The following is a 20,969-nucleotide window of genomic DNA, read 5'->3' as shown; positions in this document are numbered from 1 at the left end:
TTGTGCATTTGAATTAAAGCACCCTTCACTGTGCATCTAAGAATGTGTGTTCATCTGTGTGTCTATTGTGGGTGGTCTGAGCGAAGCTGACAAATGCTGGGGTCGTAATTTCCATATTTCTGGTATTTATGAGTTTAAATGTTGATCATCTTTCCAGCTTCGTGTCCCCACCTTACGGAAATACTTTGGGTTTAAACCGGAGAGTCTAAACACATGAAAAACAAACAAACAAAAAAAAAAACCCAAAACAAATGGAACACAGTAAAAGCAGGCCAGAAAATGATTCCCTAAATCATATATGTGTGTTTGAGAATGCCCTCACCATATGCGGTTCTTGCCCTGGCTGGCACTGAGGACAGGCCTGGCAGCTGTTGCTGGTCTGGTTGAAGAACTCGTACTCTCCGCAGCTGGAGTACTCGGCACTGACAAACAGACGAGACACCTGGGGGGGGACGCAGAGACAGGCAGGTGGAGAGCAGGGTAAGTGAAGACAAATGTGGAAACTGCAAAACAGAGCTTGTGAAGACACAAATGAGACATTCCTATTAATGCGGTCACACTGACAGAATAATAACTGACAGGAACTGCACCACCTAAGGCTGGTAGATCTTCAGTAGTGGCTCAGCTAACCTGCTATAAGTTAATACGAGATAACCCAAGTAGTTATAAAGTGTGTGATCATATCATTTTGAAGGTACAAAAATATGTCAGTGAATAATGGGAACGTCCATACCTGGCATTATTATCTACTATTGCGATCAATTAAACTAAATCTGATTTTGCGAAGTGGTCTTAGATCTTGTTCACTGTATATTGATGTGCACTAGTAAGCAGAATAAACACACTACTTTTTTATTATATAAATAAAAAAAAAGATTAAATATGTTCTGTTATGCAAATATTTATTTTATCTCAAAAGGTTTGTTTTTTATGGTTCTCTTTAAACTTTACTGACACTCCTACTATTTGCACATCCCAGTTCTTTGCACATTTTTTTTCCAACACCTGCTACCTACGGTCTATAAATGCATTAACCATTAGCATGTTTGTCATTGCACTTTTTTTTTTAGTTTAATAACCATTGAGAAAGTCAGAGAACCGTGTAATATCACTGGTTAATACCGAAGTTCTCTGTAGATATCGTGCAACACATTCGCTTTTTCAAATTTCAACGTTTAAAAAAATATGCATAACAAAGAAACATTTTTCACGAGCTTTAGCATGATTTACCAATTTAATTTGGATAGCTAATATCTGAGAAACAACATTAAAGGGCACATGTTCTGCATCTCAAATTATGAAGCTTATCTGTGCATAAAATGACGATACATCTTATGCTAACTACAATTTTTTTGATTTTGGGTGATTTCATCATGAATAAAAAAATCTCTAATAGTGTATAGAGTTTTCTCTAAGATAAGCTGAACATTACATGGACTGGCATATGAGCAGAACTAAAAGCACAGGATTAATCATTTAATATCCAGTAGAACTGGAGCTTTAACAAAAAAAAAAACTTAAATGGCGTAGCAAAGAAAATAAAAAACAATAAAATGATATCCGATGTGATATTTACTTTTGTAAATATCAATTTAAATGTCTGCTTTGTGACTTCTATATGACAAGATTGCGCAATAGCATAATTTTTTTGTGTGTGAACACACTTTGTGGGGTCTCATCACGGAGAAATGGATGTTTTCACGCTGTTGTATGGTGGGAATAATATAACATTTGGAGGCAAAACGTCCCCAAAAACAATAATCGTTAACTGCCTTGTGAAGATAGGATGATAAAGGTTGGGTTCTGGGGTTAAGGTTGTGGTCACAATAGGTTTATGCAAGTTGTGGCTTTGGTTAGAGTTGGGGTACATTTTCGGAAAATTTAAGTTAATGAAATGTCCCCTGCAGTAATGGAAATGTGACTGAAAGTGTGTGTGTGTGTGTGAGACGTGTGGTATTGTGTCATTGTGGCTCAATGTAATAAGTAGCAGCTGGTATTTATAGCTTTTCCAGCATACTTTGTCCTTTTCCAAACAAACTAACTGACTTTTAACAATCATCCGCTGTCCAAAAAAATGATAGAGGGAAAATAAATGAGTCCATGACTAAGACTCTCCGTCTTTTTCTCTGTTTTAATAACATCTCCCTCTTTCTCGGCTGTTCCTCCCAACCATATCCTGTCAGTGAGCTGAAGACCTGTTTGAACAAGTGCTCATTTATGTATATGAGCCCATTCCTCTCTGGCCAGATAACCTGATAATAATATAAACCAAATCCAGAACAGATTGACCCATTGTTTACATGCCTGGAGTGCAGTTGGTGTAAATACAGCTTCACGAGCAATGAAACAATAAAGTGAGAATTGGTGGCATCTGGTGGCGCTGCAGCAGATTGCAGCTGGATGAACGTATCTCGTCTCTCCAGAAGTCTCTGTCTATAAACTGTGATAAAATCTGATAATTGCGGCACATAAAAAGAGCTAGAAAGTAGAAAGCAAAGCATGTCAAAGCAAAAGAAGAAAGAATGAATTTAACTTTTCCCACTTTTTGTTGTATATTAGATCTAAGCCTGATTTGATCGCAACACAACTGAGGCTGCCAGCCACTACTTAATCTAGAGCCAAGGTTTAGGAAAGCTGAATCTCCTCTCATTATTTTTTTTTCTAGTCTATTATAATCTCTCTCAGGACAAATATTATGATAAAGACCAATTATAGCAAAAGGAAAAGCAGTAGTGGAGGCTAAAAAATGTTGCCTTTTGGAATGAGGTTACTATAATCTCACTGCAATGTCTTCTTTCTAGAACAACATACGTATGCTAAAACAACTGCTACAATAACAACCAATTGCTTAACACTACATGTTTGTTGCAATTTTTGTTGCATTAACTTACCCTAAAAATGTGTTTCATAATTTGTACTTTCTATTGCAATAAAATGTGTGGGGGTTTATGATGCTTTATTCATTTTTTTATGCTTTACTTCATTTTGAAGAGAGTGAAGACTTACCAAAAGCAAGGGCTGCTAACACATTCTCTAATATTAATCCCATTAGTATTTTCTGCCATTTTAACACCATGTAGGGTCGTTTTAGAATTTAGCAAGCTGTTGCTGGAAGTCTCTTTGCATACATTGCTTTCTTTTACCTGTCTAAACTTCTTTTTCAAACTTTCTCAAAGTTGGACATTTCTGTCTTCTTCTCATCTTTGCACATGTCAGAAGTTCTGGAACATATTCATTTAGGCAACAAAAACAAACTATATTTCTGTACATAAGTAACACATCCTGTGGTTCAGACTTTATGGTGTTTTTCTGCAAACAAGAGGATACTAGAGCAGGGAAGAAGGGAGTGTGTGAATCCAAGGGGCCTGTTGGGAGTCCTGCCAATGGATTTCAACACTAAAACAAGTAGAGCATCAAAGAATTTAAAGACAGTTGCTCCTTACAAAAGTCAAGGATTAAATAATTGCTACAAGTGTCTAAGAGTTATGCATGTTGTTGGAGCAAAAATGCCACAAAGTCTGGACGATAAAGTCCTAACTGTGGAATCAACTAGGTATGATCAAACAAGCGTTTCTACCGCCCAAAGCCTGACAAGGCAAGAGGAGAATGTAGGGTGGGAGTGAACATCAGAGCACAGGATACAAGAATAACAGTGGGAGGAGTAGGAAAGGTGAGTAAATGCACGTTCAAGTGCTGGGGGAGGGAAACAAACTTACCAATATTAACGAGAGGAAGACAAACTTCTTCTGACCTCTGCTCTGTGACATTTTGTGTCTAATCCCTGAAAGACAAGAGAAATGCATGAAATGACAGCAAATGCTCATTTTTCTTCATAAACTTTTAATGAACTTTTTTTTCCGCCTGCAGCTTCCTGCACTTTAACTGCTATTATCAATCAGTGAAGTCATGAATTGAAACATCGCAGCCGACAGTAGCGTTGTCAGCGGGAATGTTGAGCATGTGTGTGGCCAAATGCAGTGAACGGCTCACTAGCTCACTAGCATCACGTCACTGCCAATAAATAAGTAATAGCAGTAGAACAACCACTTCTGAGTCATAACTATGAGCAAATATCACCTCTGGCCAATCTTTGGTATACGTAACTATAAATGTAGGTCATGTCATTTAGCAGCATTTAAAAATACCAGATTAGTCAACAATATGTTACATGGTTGACCTTGGTTATGAATGTCTATTTTTAGATATGCATATTAAAAAAAAAATGAGTTGCTTGAAATCTATTTTTAATCTACATAACAATAAATTGTGACATAACAGTGATGTAATCATTAGCATTGCCATTGCCTTCCTGTGCAATTCTGCTTGTTTACAGATTATCTCTGGTCTTTCATCCCAGAAGGAGAAGTTGTAGACGATGGTGTTGACGGTTTCTGCGCTGTTTTGGAGTTGGAGTCTACCTGTAGTTTTAGCAATGGCAGCAGAGGCAGTGAACAAAGGAGTTCTGTCCATGTTGGCCACACTTCCAAATATTGAATTAACATTAACAGCCACCTCCCTTAGCAGTGGAGGATGGTTGTTTACAGCACAGGCAATTTCCGGCAAGCTCCATAGCGTCAAACTGGCACATAACAGACGGGCAAACGTTGGCAATTGGGTAAAATTATTAGCATGAGTCAATACACAGGTAGGTGATAAAGGAGGTAACCAGAGAGACATAAACAGTAGTTGACTTTAAGATAAAACACAATTTTTTCATGACTAAAAACCCATTCAGATTTGCTTTCAGAAGTAAATCTGACTAGTTTTTTTTAATTACAAATTGTCTAATCCTCTCTGCCAGAACATCTAAAAGGCTGGCAAGGGCTCACAGTGTGGAACATATCAAGATCTGTCAAATGCAAACATTAAGATCATGTAAAGGTACATTAAATAGTAGCCTGACTATTGCCTTCCTACTCAATTCCACTTGATTCTCATCTCCCTTCAGTGCGCTGTCTGGGATTTCTCCCAGTGAGCTGGATTGCTCCAGATGAACTTCAACTGTTTTCCATATAGTGCAACGCATGTTGTGTATGCTATAGCCTGGTCATAACCTCTCAACAAAACCCACTTCAAAATAATCTGAACAACTGCTATATAAAGCACTGTACACCTGTGCACCACTGAGTGCTCATTACGTTTATCCAAGCATTAAGGAAATTACATTATTGGCATATTGCAACTGTGCATAAATTGATATTATGACTTATTTCTCATTGACTTGCAGGAAATAAAACAAAATGTTTGCAACGTGTTGCCCCCTGCTGGCTATGGCGTACAGTGCAGTTTTAAACCCCAGTTGAGTTCATCTAATTTTCTCATACAATCTGTTTTTTGTTTTTGTTTTTTAATAAAAATCTCTAATCCATTTTTTATAAAGCATATTAAAATAAATGATGATACCCTAATTGTGCAATTCTACTGGGGAAAATTAAACTACTATAGTATTTTAGTTTGAAAGGTTCCAGTGAAATGTTTTTAGAAGTAAGATGAGGTTTGAGGTACCCTTCAGATCTCTCATTAAATTCAAATCACATTGTTCCATGACAGCTTTTTAAGTGTCAAAGTATCTAGCTTAGTGTGTTATGTTGATGGTATGTATGTTCGGGAAAGCTATACAACCTCTTCCTAACCATCAAGAAAAAGTAATTTTTTTCAGCCAAAGTCAGAACATCTGGGTTTACAAAGGCTGATATAATGGTATAAAACCGTCAATAGTTTTATGGATGTATCGTTAGGTAAAATTATCTCACATCGACAGTGCAACTCTAAATCCATCCCAAGTTGTGTTGAACATGTGCGTGTGCATGCGTGGATGTGTATGTGTGTGTGTGTGTGTGTGCTGCAATTAAGCAAGATCAAACCACGAGAGTTGGAGAATTAGCCATCAGAGAAGATCTGAAGTTTCCGACATGGAAGAGTGAAATCCGAGGTCTGGAGCCAGACAGACAGATTTTGACCTCAGATTGGAAATAATTGCGGCTTCCTCCCTTTTGTGTCTTAAACACACACACACACACACACACACAAACTCAAGCACACACATATTAATACATAGTCTGACTGTACATGCAAGCAGCATTCACTTCTGAGGGCAAAATAAGCTTAATTGTGCAAAACCTTGTGGTAAGACCACAACCGGTATGTACTGTGTGAGTGTGTGCCTGTGTATGTATTTTTGTGTCACTGCTGAAGAGATAAAAGACTTGATTATGTTTTGTTTTTTCTTAAATCAGGAAATGAAGAGCTGCCAAATGGCTATGGACCCCCCTCAAGGCTACTCATTATGGGGTTAAAGTGATGAACACACAAACTTGTGCGCACACAAACACACACATACCACTTCACTGTGTTTGAAGACGATCTGTGTCTTCTGACAGTCTGCTTACTTCTTTCAACCCTGTCTCTCTAACCTCAGCTCTCTCTGTTGGGGCAGGTTTGAGATGAAAGTCAGCCTGAGCCTTTTTAGCCTCCCAAGGGGTATTAATCTTCTAACGATTGTATAATAACTTGTATGTTTTTAGCTGTGCCCTTAGCAGGTTTGTGTGTGTGTGTGTGTGTGTCATTCGAGCAAGCTTACTGCACAGTTCGCAGCGTGGTAGTTTGTTTATTTTAGGATTCTGTTTTCTCTTTACAATTGCTAGACTGAATCACACTGGAGACATCTTTGGAACCCCCGTCTCTTCATTAGCTGTGGTTTCGAATGTGTTTTTAATTTGCTTGGGTTTAATTACAGCAGAATAAATCCAGAATGAAATGGCGCATAGCAATGGAGTGACAATTTACTCTTTGAATCAGAGAAAAATACACAGGAAAAGCTTATAGACCACAAATATTTAAGCAGTAAAAATTAAATAAATAAATAAATAAAAATCCTATTTAAAAAAAAGGCCTAAAACCTTCTTTGACTTAATGTGATACAATGTACAAATCTGCCATGTATTGGCATTTTAACTGGATGGACATGAGGACAGTAAACAAACGGCAGAAAACATGACAAATGAGTATAAAAATCTATTTTAATGCATCATTTATATACAACACAGGCAAACTGTTCATCCCTAAATACGTAAGAACACAAATAAGCAGCTTTTATTTATATACTGCAAGTTTATTCTATAAATTTGTATAGTCCTATCTGCTCCCAATTTGATCGAGTCATTGTTTAATTCGTTTATATTTGAGCTTTTACTTAAACTCACCTCATGATTCCCGTCTCATAATTTGTGCAGAGATACAGCCATTTTTAAGTATTTAAACAAGAATTCTAAATAGAAAGTATAGCACAACGCAGTTTATTATTTTAAACAAACTACAGAATAATCAATTGCTAAATTGATTATTCTGGCATTATTTAATTATAATCACATCTTTTTTTTTTTTTTTTTTTTTTTTTTTCCATTTTGGTTTTATTAGACTTTGAAAAGTATAAGTTAATATATATTTGGTTAATTAGTAGAATCTTGGGTAGCCAGCCTGCAATCTACTAATGAACAGACATCCTGCTTTTAAACTGTAACTTTCATTGTTAAATAAGCCGTTTCAGATCATCCTTGCAATCTGTGATTTACACATGTGCTTTATTTCTTTTAAGCAACTGCAACTCAGAATGGAGGATCGAAGCCAATCCGCCAATAGTGTTTCCCCGATTGTGTCACAAACCACTTTGAACTGGCTTACACTGACTTACACTGACTCCATATAGCTTAGAGAATAGATTTTAAAAAAATACTTCTGTTAGCTCTTCAACTGAATTGTTGAAAGATTTGTTGTTGTATCAGGTCTTCTGGTTCTGGCCTGCTCCGCATCCCTAGAACCAGAACCAGAACTAAACAGAGAGAAGCAGCATTCAGCTGCTATGCACCAAATATCTGGAGTTACAAAACTACCAGTTTAACTGAACACAAAGTTCAGTTAAATCAAGACTGCGAACCCACCTGTTTAGAGTTGTTTTTTAACCACACTAAATGGAACATTGACCAAAATATTTGATGTCTACTGATGTTTTTAATGACAGCACTTGACAAAGTATAATGTCTGTTATTGGCTTTAACAACTGTTGATTATATGATGTGTTTATGATGTCTTTTTTTACGATGTAAAGCACTTTGAACTAATGTGATGCTGAAATGTGCTTTACAAAAAGTTTGATTGATTGATAAGGGTTGATGTGGAATAGAGGAACGAAGTGCAACATAACGCTACGATACAAAAGACTGTTTCAGTAGCAGTGGGAGTCCGAGAAGTACTTTAATCTGCAGAATATTATGCAGATAAAAACATGTTGAGGATGATGTGCAACAACTTCCTGTAATTAAATCACGAAATGCAATTGGACAGCCTTCATAAGGATCAGTAAACAGAGCTTTGCCCTGTGGGGAAATTCCTCCCACATGTCCTACCCTTACTGCCCAAGTGAATGCTGCAAGTAGCAAAGCTACACCCATCTGGTTTAGTAGTCTCGGCTGTATGCTCTGAAAGCACACAGGGATCAGGATCTCTGCACAATGATCAGTGTGTTGTGAAAAAAACCCCCCCAAAAAAAAACAGGTTCATAATGTGGGGTTCCAAACTATGATCTGAAAGAGGCTTTACGTTCAACAATGTCTCAGAAAATTAATGAATTTTAAACAGGCAGTTGCTGTAGATTTGTCTCGTTCACGTTTTATATTGGTTCTTTTACGTCATTTCTGCTTCTACCATGTGAATGTTGCAGCTGAAAACAAGACTCATCATACCATAACCAACATTTATTCTAAACTGTTATTGTCCAATTGTGATGAGCCTTGTGAACTGGAGCCTTAGTTTCCCTGTTTATCCCTGGAAATCTGCAGTTGCTCAAATACCCAAGCAGCAGCAACAACTAAGGCCATGTTCAGAGTCACTTAAGTCCACTTTTCTCTCCCATTCTAATTCACAGTTCTGTTTTTATTTCTCATCTAGATAACCAGGTGTGGTGACCTGATTGTCTGATTCTGTATGTATTAATAGGTCAATGAACAGATGTGATTAATAAAGCGGGTAGTGAGTGTACATGGCATTGATTTTGTACAGCATCAGGTTGGGAGTCAATCTCATTAAATACCAATATTAAAAATGTACAAATAATATTTAATTAAGAATCCATTGCTCACTAAAACCTTTCCAATCAAATATCAACAGGCATCTTCTTGCAGATGTCTTTTCAAGTTAAATACACGTTTTTTTTTTTGTTTTTTTTTAAACACTGCTTACTTGGTATCTGATTAAACAATACAAAGCTAAATATCTTTTTAAAGACTTTTCCAGCTAATTTTTCTTGCCACAAGCTACATTGGTCCCACACTAATGTCTGAATATAGAAAATAATTTAAGAGGTCTGCTTGTTCAGACTAGTGCTGTAACTTTTCCATGTTTAAGTTTCATTCTCCCAGGCTCTCAGTTGTAATTCACTTCATCAGTTCTTGTGGGGAAAAAAAAAAAATCTCTACATCTCACTACCTACCATTAACAATTGTTTCAGATGAGTTGTGTGGGAAATGGCTTTTCCCCATCATTGCTTAATTGTATAAAGGGTCTTTATTACAGAGCCAAATATGATGACTTGAATAGGTATTAGGCCAATTAGTGGCCTGAGAATCCATCCAAGAAACAATACAGCAAAAATGTGGTTCGCGGATGTTTTGTGAGCGCACATGAAGCACTTAATTTCTGATGACAATTCTATTAGCAGAATACAGACTCGCAGCTTTTTAATCATTTTGGATTTTGGTACGTCTGCAGAGAAATGTCTGTTTCTTATCAACAATGTTTTCTTGCTTTTCTTGTTTTTTTCCTTCCCATTGTTCTCCATTCTTGCTATCACACATGACAATAAAACTGTACCTTAAAAATAACAGAACTTGCAACATGAAAAGCAACTGAAAATACTCTACAGGCCGAAATTAACATGCCATAGACCTAAACTGAGAAAGGCTTTAATATACAAGAACAGTTTTCTACGTAAGTGAGATTTTACAATTTCACAATGCCCATTTAGATCAGTCACTGAATTCAGCTCACCCAACAATGATGATACTCTCAATTTTACCACTGGTCTTTCTTCCTCACTAGATCAACATGAGTCTACCCTGTCATAAACACAATCTTACACACATGCAAATCCATTCCAGCCGCACACGGGTCCTGAAGTTAATCAGTGCACTGGTAAGGAGCTCAAACCCTAAAAAGGCAATTACTTTATCCCTTTACAGACTAGGACTCAACCTGCCAAATCTGCACAAGATCTCAAACAGATGTTAAGCAGTTTGACAACGCTTAAGCCCTGCCTGTTTTTCTGTGCATGCACAACACTACAAAAAGCAATAAGTCTGAGCTGGTGACAAAAGACGAAATGTCACCATCACCTCTCAACACGTCTAAGAAAACATTTCCATAGTATTCATGATTCAGTGTATGTTTATTCAACCAAATCCCACTTCAGTCTAGTTAAACCCCGCACGGTGTTGTAAGAGCGCACTGTATAAATTGTAGTTGTGAAATATTACGCAGGTTAATTATCTGAATTTTCACCGGCAATAAAACTTCAATGAAGTGGGTTTGGAGCTAAAAAGGAAAGAAGCCACAAACGTTATGGATTTCCCCTCCATCAAGTTCTTGTAGTCTGTCATCTAAACCCGGTTCTGGGAAACAACACATCAGGAAAGGTAGAAAAAAACTATTTATCTCTTTAATTGCAGACCTTGCTTTCTGTGTGATGCATGAAAAAAGGAAGTCTTCTATACATGTCTTGAAAGAGACTTAGCAGCCGGCTTATCAAAATAGTATTTTATTTTAATATAATATCACTATAGACCACTTATTAAGATAGTTGTGTTTCTTTAGCATAGTTTATTACATGGGCTGATGGCACTGTCAATAACTTGCAGTTCTTTGTCATTTCTTCTCCCGACTTCTCCTTTTAGAACAATTAACTGTTGGTGTCTAATAGATCTACATTGCCGGGAATTTTTGTTTATATTTTAAATTCTTAATAAAATATTTCTGCTGCCCAAGAACCACCAATGGTATTTTAAAGGTTTAACAGACAAAGGTTTCACTACTCTATCCAGTTTAATACCGTGTTATTACCTCTGTAATGGTAATAATCATCTCCCCATCCTCCTAATTACTAATAATGTTCCAAACATTATCCACATTATGACTGAGTGTAAGAATATTGCCAGTCCAATCTCATTCCAACTGGCCTTGCTGTCTTTTGATGTGAGGCAGGTAAAGGAGGAATGTGCTGCAGGCTCTCTGTCTTTCTACTATGATTTGGAGTCAGTTGGATTGTAAATGAAGGGTTGGTGGGGCGGCGGGCCTGTCAGTCAAATCACGCCAACCGCTTTCACCTTCAGTTGAGTCAAACTACGTGCACGTCTCAAAGCCTCCTCAAGCAGAGTTTACTGACTGGGAGAAAACATCTAAGGAGGGACAGGGCTGTGTATGTTTCAGAAAAGCCATCCTCTGTTTTTAAAAGACCCACAGGAAGTCAAAGTAGCCACCATGGTTCACTTACAAGGAGCTTAATGAGCTGTAAATACATATATCTGATTTGCTGCATGATGTTTAATGTGAAAATAAACCCACAATTAAAGGTGACTTCCATGGCTGGAGACGGAGCCAAACCTCAGACAGCAGCTGGCCCTCGTCTCCTTGATAAATATCAATTTACTCCCATACCACCCAGATGCATCACAAAGCTTTATAAGACCGAGCTCAACTCTTCAAGGAAATAAATTATGCATTGATTATTCTTGAATTTGTCCAAACAAATCATTCTGGAACAAGCTTTTCAAAAAAAAAAAGAAAAAAAAAAGTACCACTTCATGAAATAATAAGACTTCCTATTTCCACCAGAATGTCGCACATTTTGAAAAAAGAGAAAAAAAAACAAAACAGTACAGCTGGAACTGTTTTTTGCTAAGTACAATTTCAAAGTTTTAATTTGCAATTAAACAGAAAGATCCCCTGAAGTTGCAATTAAAAACAGATGAAGTCAAAGGTTTTCCATTAGTCCTGACCTGACGACATAATATGGCTGAAACCTGTTAAAAGCTTAGAGTAGCTGACATGTCTGACCCTTAGTATATAATAAGTTCAAAACAGAAAGGCTAAGCAAAAATATTTTCAGCATTGTTTTTATATCTTGTTAAACTAAAGATCTTGAAGCTTTACAAAAAATGACAAGACTGGAAATCTACACAAAATTCTGGTCAGAGCAGCTCTACGTAAAAATCAGTTATACGTCTTAAGCGTCTACTTTATTATGGGAGACGTTTTCTCCATTCCACCTCACCTTTTCATAGTTTTTGCACTTTATTAGCTTTTTCTATTTTTTTTTTCTTATGAGAGGAAAACACCACGCATAATAATTTCCATGCCCTAAATGAAACAAATGTTTTTGCGCGAGACTGTGAGTGATGTTTTTTTGTTCTCTTTTTATCTTTTAATTGCTTTAATTACAGACTTACTGTCAGCTTTTCACTCAGTGCTCAGGAAAAAAACAAACCCTTAAGGAGCATGAAAAGAAAAAGCCAGTGCCTACGCAGACCGCCTCTCATTCTGTCTCATATCGCACACCTATGGCAGTTCCAGTCAGTCAGCGGGCTCTTTGATTCTCTGCCTGCTGGTGATCAGTCTTTCATCGTCTCCTCTCCTTGATCCCTTGTTTCTCTCTTTAGCTCATCTGGGGCAGAACGTCTCTCTCCTTGTCTCCTCGTCTGTCTCTGTTTGTTTTGCGCTAACCGTAGGTGGGAAACCTAAACTGTAACCTGGAATTCATCTGGATTTATGATTCCTTTTCTCCAGCAATTGGAGAAATAATGCAGATCTTTCAGCCAAAGCAATTACGTTGCGGGTCATATATCCTTCATAATGTTCCCTTAAACAAAGAAAGCAACTTTTTAATGGTGGTACACAAAATGAACCAGCTTGAAATGTGCATTGTTTGCTTCTGCTTGTTTGCACTGGACATATTCATCATGGCACACCACAGGTGTGCAGTTTCACACCTCCTCTAACAGCCCCGAAGGTCTTCCAATTGCTTGTCATTGGAGGGTATAATTTAAGTCCCTTAAGCGGTCATGATGGATGGACGTACATGCAAAGGAAGGAGAATCTTCAAAGCTAAACTCTAAGTCAATCCATTAAAAAGCAGAGACTTTAAAGAGTTTAAGTAGAAAACCATTAAAAGCATCAACTGTATTGTTTAACCTGCCACCAGGAGCTTAACTGCAGAGATCTGAAACTCATTATTCTGAGACCAGATTCTACATCTGTGCGTATCCCTCATCTGGGAGCAACAGTAACTGTATCCCTTGATTGTTTCCAAACCCACTAACTGTCTCACCGCATGATCGATTTAACCTTGTCTTAAGCTCTGAAGTTACTTATCTCCCCATTATTAAAAACCTCTATCAATTTTCTTTTTTTTTTTTCTTTTTTTTTGAGAGGTGACTGTAAAACAGGGATTTACTGGTATTTTTCACCAAAGACATATTCATTACAGAGTGAATGTTTTGGATGTCTTTAGGATCTTATACTAGTGAGAAAGCCATATTAGTCCTGTTACCATTATGGAAAACATCAGTCAAATACTCACTCTGATATTCTCAAAAAAAGTGTCAAAAAATGTCCAAATCAAGCATGTTCTGTAGCAGGCAGAGGTATTTTTCAACAGATTTTTATTTATTTATTTTTTCGGTAAAGAAAGTCTACATGTTGCATTTCAAATTAAAGCACTGTGAATTCCCTGCACCAACAGAAGGTGATAAAGTTGATATTAAAATTCAACTGAAGAAAACCCTGTGCATGATTAAAGCAGCGCTGGACTAGACAATCTCCCAAAACTCCCGCTTTATTAGACCGTGTTTACGCTTCCTCGTCAGTCATTAACTTCTTTAGCTCACATTTCATGTTACAAACAGAGTAAGAACAGATGGACAAATCTGGAGTAATTCATTAGAAACTGCTTCACTGTTGTTGAGATTTGCGGCACAAAATGCACACATAAACACTGCACACATGCAAAACTGGCCGATGTGGAATCAGGTTTTATAATCACAAGGTATCCAGCTGTTCTTTTCCCAAACAGAGGGGCAAACAACTCGTAAAATATTAGTTTCACAAAAAATGTGGGTTAGTGTAGATAAAGCCACAGATGCAATGCATTGAGTTTTTCTTGTACTTGTGGAAGTTGCTCGATTGTCATTGTCACCAGTTTGACAGAACTTCATGAGCACGAGTTGACATCTATTTGCCGATGATCTAAACTTCAACTAAATAAAATGATCCAGCCGAAATCCAGCTCACTAATGGGCAGCCTGAATGAACAGCCTTTGTGTCTCCATTGCAAATACAAATTTCTTTTCGATATATTTTGTAATTCTGCTAAATATATTTATGAACACCTTACTTATTCTGAAAATACCTTAGTGAGTCTTCTCTCTTCAGTAACAACTTCTACTGTCACTGTAACTTGGCAGTGCTTACATTTAGTGTTTTTGTTGATCAGAAAAATGATACATTTTGGAGATTCCAACCTGTCAGGTGTGGTCAAGCTGAAAACCAGAAAATTCTGGTCAGTTTTTTGGTAAATCTATAAATATATTCCGAATGACTCCCACTGCTAGTTATGCTTTAAGTGTGACGCATTTGATTATGGAACATAAAAAGCAACAAATCCTGGCCTACAGCACCAATGTTCTGCACATTTCATGGGTGACATGATAAGTAAATCTTCTCAGGAATTGATGAATTGGCTTACCTACAGAGAAAATCTCAAATGAAAACATCACACCACTATGACCTCCCTCCTGCTTTACATTTATGGAGAAACAGCTACCCACCATATGTTAATGTAGGCTTCTGCTGACAGTTGCAGGTCCTCTGTATTATCTGCATAAAAGTTAGCAAACACTAGGATGTTTTCAAGCTAATGCACAGTGACTACTACCAGCACTGCAGTTTAGGAAGCTTTGCTGTATAAAGCTTTGCTGGAATCACCAAACATAAATCAGAAATTAATGAAATGCAGCTATCCCCCATGTTTTCATGAGACTTCCTGGAAGCCCCCGAGGGAGCTCAATGAAGAATCACTGCTCTATCTGGAGCTGTTACCAACTGGAGACTGGGAATAATGAGAGTTTAGACCCAGCCAAGGAAACAAAACACATCTATGTGGGTTTTTGACAGCTTTAGCTAAACATGCATTGATATCGTAGTATATTCAAACAATGAAAAAAAAAATAAAAAAAAATGAAAGGGTTGTTTTATTCCAGTCACAAAAGAAACACACTAACAAATCAAGTGTGTGATGATATGTGAGAAACTTAGTTTGAAATAAATAAGTGCTTTAATTCAAACCTTTGTTGCTAACCAAGTGGTTTCCATCACTCATTCAAAAAACTAGCAGATAATAAATGAAATAATAATAAATAACACAGTGTCAAGGTAAAACAAAAGTAATAGCCGATCTCTCAAGTAACAACTAAGTTTCACACAAACAGCCCAAATCAGAATTCTGACAATGTTAAATTATACCTGCATCTACTAAGCAGATTTTCAGACATTCAGCAGTCAGGAAATGTCAAACTTCTCCTTTCTTTTGAAATAGCCGAACAGCTAATACCTAAAGGAGCTGCTTAAGGAAAATCAATGTTTTAACCACCCACTCTGATCCTATAGGTCATTGTGAGAGACTCAGATTCAGAATCCCAAAGTTTTATGTTCAACAAACCAATCCCTCCGCTCCACAGGGTGAGGCTCGTCAGAACTTGCAATCGGATACAAATTAACAGCAACAACACATTATTATCTGATTGCTAACAACTTAAGCGTAAAGACTGCAGAGGAGAGTGGGTTAAGTGCAGCCAGATGAGAAGTGAGGACAAAGACTGAACTGACTTCCACACTGATGACTGTTCAGGCCCAAATAAATAAGGCTAGTTGGTTTTAAAAACACCTGTCTTTAATTTTAATTACTTTTGATTAGAAATGGTTTGTGATGATTTTCATCTGATATTCTAAGCACACATCCAAATTTTCACAAACTGAAAGTAATTTCTGTTCAGAAATGTGTTTGTGTATTTTGTCCTATGTTTGATAACATGTCATTTATTAAAGCCTATTTGTTAATTTATCCTCTGTAATTTGCAAATGAAACTCCAGAATGCAAGTAGTACCTTGCAAAACTATTCATATTAACTGAACTTTGATTGTCACTTTCCAAACATAAACTTCAGTGTATCTTAGTGATGTTTTATATTATAAATAATGTACATTACTGTATAAAGGAAGGTAAATTATATTTGCTTTTCAATTTTTTTCCTAAAAATAAAACCTTAAAATACTGTGCTGCGCATTTGTATGCAGTACCTTTACTGTGATACCCCAAAATAAAATCCAACCAATAGTTTTCAGCAGTCAGTTAAACAGTAAGGTCAACCCGGCACTTTAATTGAAACTAGGCCTCAGAGATTTGTTAGAGTACATTAGTGAACAACCTACATCATGTAGACCAAGAAACAAAGCAGACTGGTCAGGAATAAAGTCCATCACCAGCATCATAAAAAAGCATAATCAAAAATCACTGTTCATCCAAAAATGGGATGAGTGTTATAAAACTGAAAAGCAAGAAAGAGATAGTCATTCATGTACAAGGAAAGCATTTATCAGTGAAGCAGCCAAGAGACCAGCGATGACTCTGGAGGAACGACAGAGATTAATAACTCAGTTGGGAAACTCTATGGACAGTGTGAATTTTGTCCATAATCTCCATCAATCTGGCCTTCATGGAAGAGTGACAAGAAAAAAAAAAATTACTGAAAAAAAAAAAAACATTCCGTTTGTCACTAGTTAAATTGTAAAGATGCAGAAGAATGTTCTCAGTTAGTAACAAATTTAAGCCTTTTTGCCTACATAGAAAGAAAAATAAGTTCAGAGATGAATTATCTCTGCAAAACACTCTGAACACATGCAAGCAATGAAATATGATGGTGGCAGTATCATGCTATTGAGATGGTTTCTGTTAGCAGGACCTGAGATTATGAGGAAAAGGTGAGAGCTAAATACAGGACATCTTCAGCAATGCCACCATGTTGGGACCAGGTAAGCAATGGCAACTCCACTGCCACCCTCATTTGTTTACAGCAGGAGGGAAGGCCTGAAAATTGAGATTGCAGCGTGACAAAAAATACAGCATATTTTTACAAGCCACCACAGCTAATCCTGAACATTAATGTAACCTGTCAGGATTATCCACAAAACGATCTTCATGTAGTTGACCCCATTTGGGCACAAGCTCCAATCAAGTAGCATTAGCGGCAATAATTTTCTCAACTGAACTAAAACAACTTTACCTCCATAAGTAAACGTTGTATGATGTGTTAAGCGGAAACTTCCTCTGAGACGTGTCAAGCATTACAAAAATATTTAACCCCAGCAGGCCCCCAGAGATCCATTTTTTTTTCCCATGGGGTAAATGAACACACCGACTTGGATTAAAATCAGCTGCGATCCAACATAAATCTCAACATTCACTTTCACAAGAAAAAAACACTCCAAAATAAATAGAGCTATTGTGTGAATTCCAAATCTGAGCAGCGTTTAGTGATGGAGTGGCGAGTAAGTAAACACATTATCAGTCTGGTATTGGATGATCATGACTACAGGCACCGGCTTTGTTAGCTGTCCTCCCTTCATCCCTTTAATCCCCAGAAACCATATTAAGGTCTTTTGAAGATGAGTTACACTCCCTCCTGTTTTTTTTTTTTTTTTCCTTTCCTCTTGTCTCCTTTTGACTTTCTACTCGTGAACTTGAAAGATCATTGTGGCAGCAGTGACAGGCTGCGCTGGGGGGGCTCCAGGGGGAGTCAGAGAGGCAGTGTGGATAGAGACGGATTGATTTCCTCCTCCAGGAGCTCCAGTTCAAAGCCAAGCAAGCGAGCAGACTTCAGAAGTGCAGCAGGACCTGACATGTCCCCCAGCCGGCTTGAGCTGCCTGTCTGCGGGCAGGACTTCCCCCGGGGGGCCCGGGGCCTGGGACAGTCAGGCGGCACCAAGAAAACAATTATGTAGACAGAGCAGAAAGCTGTGCAACCCGCTCAAATGCATAATCTTAAAAAAAGTTTAAAAAAAAAGAAACTCTAATAAAACAGTTACAACCTCACGTATACAAAAAAAAAGAGCTCATTAAAATTGCTTTCTAACAAACCAAGAAACAAAGATAACATCTAGCTCTATATTTTAGGATCTTAAATCACAACCTTGTCACAAAGTCAATGAGGCCTATAAACTATACAACTAGTGATGTGAACATTATTCTACCTCCTTGGGCTAAAACTTTTGTACCAACATGCACCCTCCACATACTTCAGAAGTGTTTAGGATGCTTGCTTCACACTTTTCAAAAGATTCACTCTGGATGATATTGTGCAAAGAAAAACGCTGGAAATTAATTTCTGTATTGACTTCACAACAAAGGTCCTTCATATTTTACTTCACATTTACAAACAGACAGAAACAGACCTTTACGTAATTGAATCAATTGTCCTTTTGAGGTTGGTGCTGTTTTATCAGTGCTGATCACTGTTCCGAACGACTCCTATTACTTTGCTCTAATGTATTTGTTTTCTATGAGGTCATTTTACAGTAAAGCACATGTTTATCTGGCATTTAAAAAAAAGAAAAAAAAAAGTGTTGCTCAGGAATTTCCCCGAAGTCTTGCAGCAATCTGTCCGTGCATTCCTCAGAGTGGAGTTCTTACCTGGAGCTGCGTGGCTTTCGGGGCACCGGCGCGGTTTCTCCTGCTGCTCTGCGCTATCAGCGGACCTGATGATCGGTGTTTAATCTCCTGCGTGGCGTCGGGTGAGCATCGCCGACCGACTGGTTGCGTTCATAGGAGTTAAACTCCGTGCAGCGATAATGCAGCGTCTCAGCCTCCACTTTGGCGCATGTCGGCGTGTCTTCAAGCTCCTCCTTGGTGAGCAAAAAAAAAAAAAAAAAAAACAGTTTGTGATTTGTTTCCTCCGCCCTTGAAAGAGAAACCGATTAACGTGTGCCAGGTAGACTGTCAATTAACATGGTGCGGGTTACGATTCGACTCTGCCATCTAGTGTTCGTATGAATGAAGTGGCTTTTCTTTTAAATTGGAAGGAATTAAATTCAGGGAAACATTTTGTATTAGATACAACAATCTATGAACAGACAACTTCTTTCTTATTGTGTTTTACAGTAATTATGGACGTAATAAAAATAGATTTTGTTATATGTACAGCTACCAACCTCATGGACAAATCATGTCTTTTAAAACATGGTATTGATTCATTATTACATATTTCGCAGGCAGACATTTCAGTAGACATGTTTTCTTCAAGGAAGACCAGGAGAAGCTTCGTCCTAACTGTTAGTTTCATTTGCTGTAATTTAATAACAACTGTGGTTCAGTTCAGTCTCAGCTGCTTTATTTTACTCCAACAGTAATGCTGCATCCTGAGGTTATTGCTGTTTATACACAGCAAAGCATGACAGGAGCCAAACAACACCCCAGCTGTGTGTCGCAGGATAAACAATAATCACAACATTTCTCATGCATTATCGCCATTTAAGTGCTTTACGTGAATCACCTTCCCATCCACTTAAAGACTCGCCTTCAGATGATGAATGCCTTTGAAACAGAAGGCATCAATTAGTTTGAGTGAGTCTTTGATGCTGCCGACCCAGTGCCTGGTGTTTGAATTGGACTAAAGCTTGGACTTTACTCTTCCTCCTCCTCATCCTTCACACCACTTCCTCTTTTCTCATCCACAGGAAGAATTAGATAAAAGGAGGGCTTTGAAAGCACTGGGAGTCCTGTAATTACATACTCTTTCTCTTTGTGTGTGTCAGTCACCGTCTTTCCTTTTGACTTTTTTGTTTTTTTATTTTTGCCTCTTCTCAAACGATTCTTTTTTTTTTTACTGACAGTACCTCACTCTCAGTTTCAATCTTCTCTCCTCCAACTTTTCTCCATCTTTCTCTCTTCCCCCTCCTGTTGAGCCCTATTGAAGTCAATCCCAAGCTTCCTTACTGAAAACGATGAGAGAAGCCAAGACGAGATGAAAAGAGAGGATGAGCAGAGGATGACACGAGAGGTGAGTTCCTCTTGGGAACAGGGTGTCTGAAAGCTGGACAAAAACACACATTAACATGTATAAACTTTAATAACGATGATTGATGGTATCGCAACGCCAGTATTAGGCTTCGTAAAACAATGTGAAAGAAGGAGTTTGTATGGAGACCAAGTGATACAGTTCAACAAAACAACAATGAAAGGGACACAATTAAAGACTTGTGCCAGTTTTGATCCTGTTTACTGTTGGGCCACACTGATCCTTCACCATCCTCCAACATCCTGCCTTCTGCATTCCTCCAGCTGCACCTTTTTAGCACTGACCGCCAGAGACACTTTTGTGCGCTGCCTTATGAAAGCATGCGTGGCTTTTGAGATATTTTTAAATGTCGTAATGCTACGACCACATACGCTAACAGATTTTATGTGGATTTATGTGACAGGTCAATAAAAACTGCAACAAACAGTTTGTGTAATGGAAGGAAAAGGGCTTAAAGTTTTAAAAGGATTACACAAAAATTCTGAAAAGGTGTGGCATGGATTTGTATTCAGCCCTTTGAACCGAGACTTTGCAACTTCTGTTTCAATTACAGCTCCAAGCCCTTGGTATGTTGTTTTGCTTTACATCTTGTTTGCCCATTTTTTCCTTTGCAATATAGGCTTGCTACACATATTTTCAAGTGAAATTAGGTTTAAATTTTGACTGGGTCATTCCAACGCATAGATATACTTTCACACTATTTTAGAATTTAACAGTGCTTTGTCAGATAATCAAAGCTTGGGGTATTGTTTTAAAACTTAATCATGCCTTTCTTTAACTTCATAATTATGTTTGTTC

At 37.7% G+C, this 20,969-nt stretch overlaps 1 protein-coding gene across 2 annotated transcripts in view; it reads right to left on the bottom strand.

Moving 5' to 3' along the window:
- The window catches only part of edar (ectodysplasin A receptor), a 49,501-nt gene that overhangs the window by 22,786 nt on the left and 5,746 nt on the right, over positions 1-20,969 (bottom strand). For both annotated transcript variants that reach the window (XM_007557129.2, XM_016673881.1), the window contains exons 2-4: positions 18,788-18,999; positions 3,717-3,781; positions 323-442 (exon numbers count right to left, since the gene is read on the bottom strand). In XM_007557129.2, the coding sequence (XP_007557191.1) occupies positions 323-442; positions 3,717-3,767 (171 nt within the window). In that variant the 5' untranslated portion in view covers positions 3,768-3,781; positions 18,788-18,999. The remainder of the gene's footprint in view (positions 1-322; positions 443-3,716; positions 3,782-18,787; positions 19,000-20,969) is intronic.

This window comes from Poecilia formosa, unplaced genomic scaffold (assembly GCF_000485575.1).
Source record: "Poecilia formosa unplaced genomic scaffold, Poecilia_formosa-5.1.2 Scaffold84, whole genome shotgun sequence".
Taxonomy (NCBI): Eukaryota; Metazoa; Chordata; class Actinopteri; order Cyprinodontiformes; family Poeciliidae; genus Poecilia; species Poecilia formosa.
Note: the sequence above shows the minus strand (reverse complement) of the source record. Positions and strands in the feature narration are given on the sequence as shown.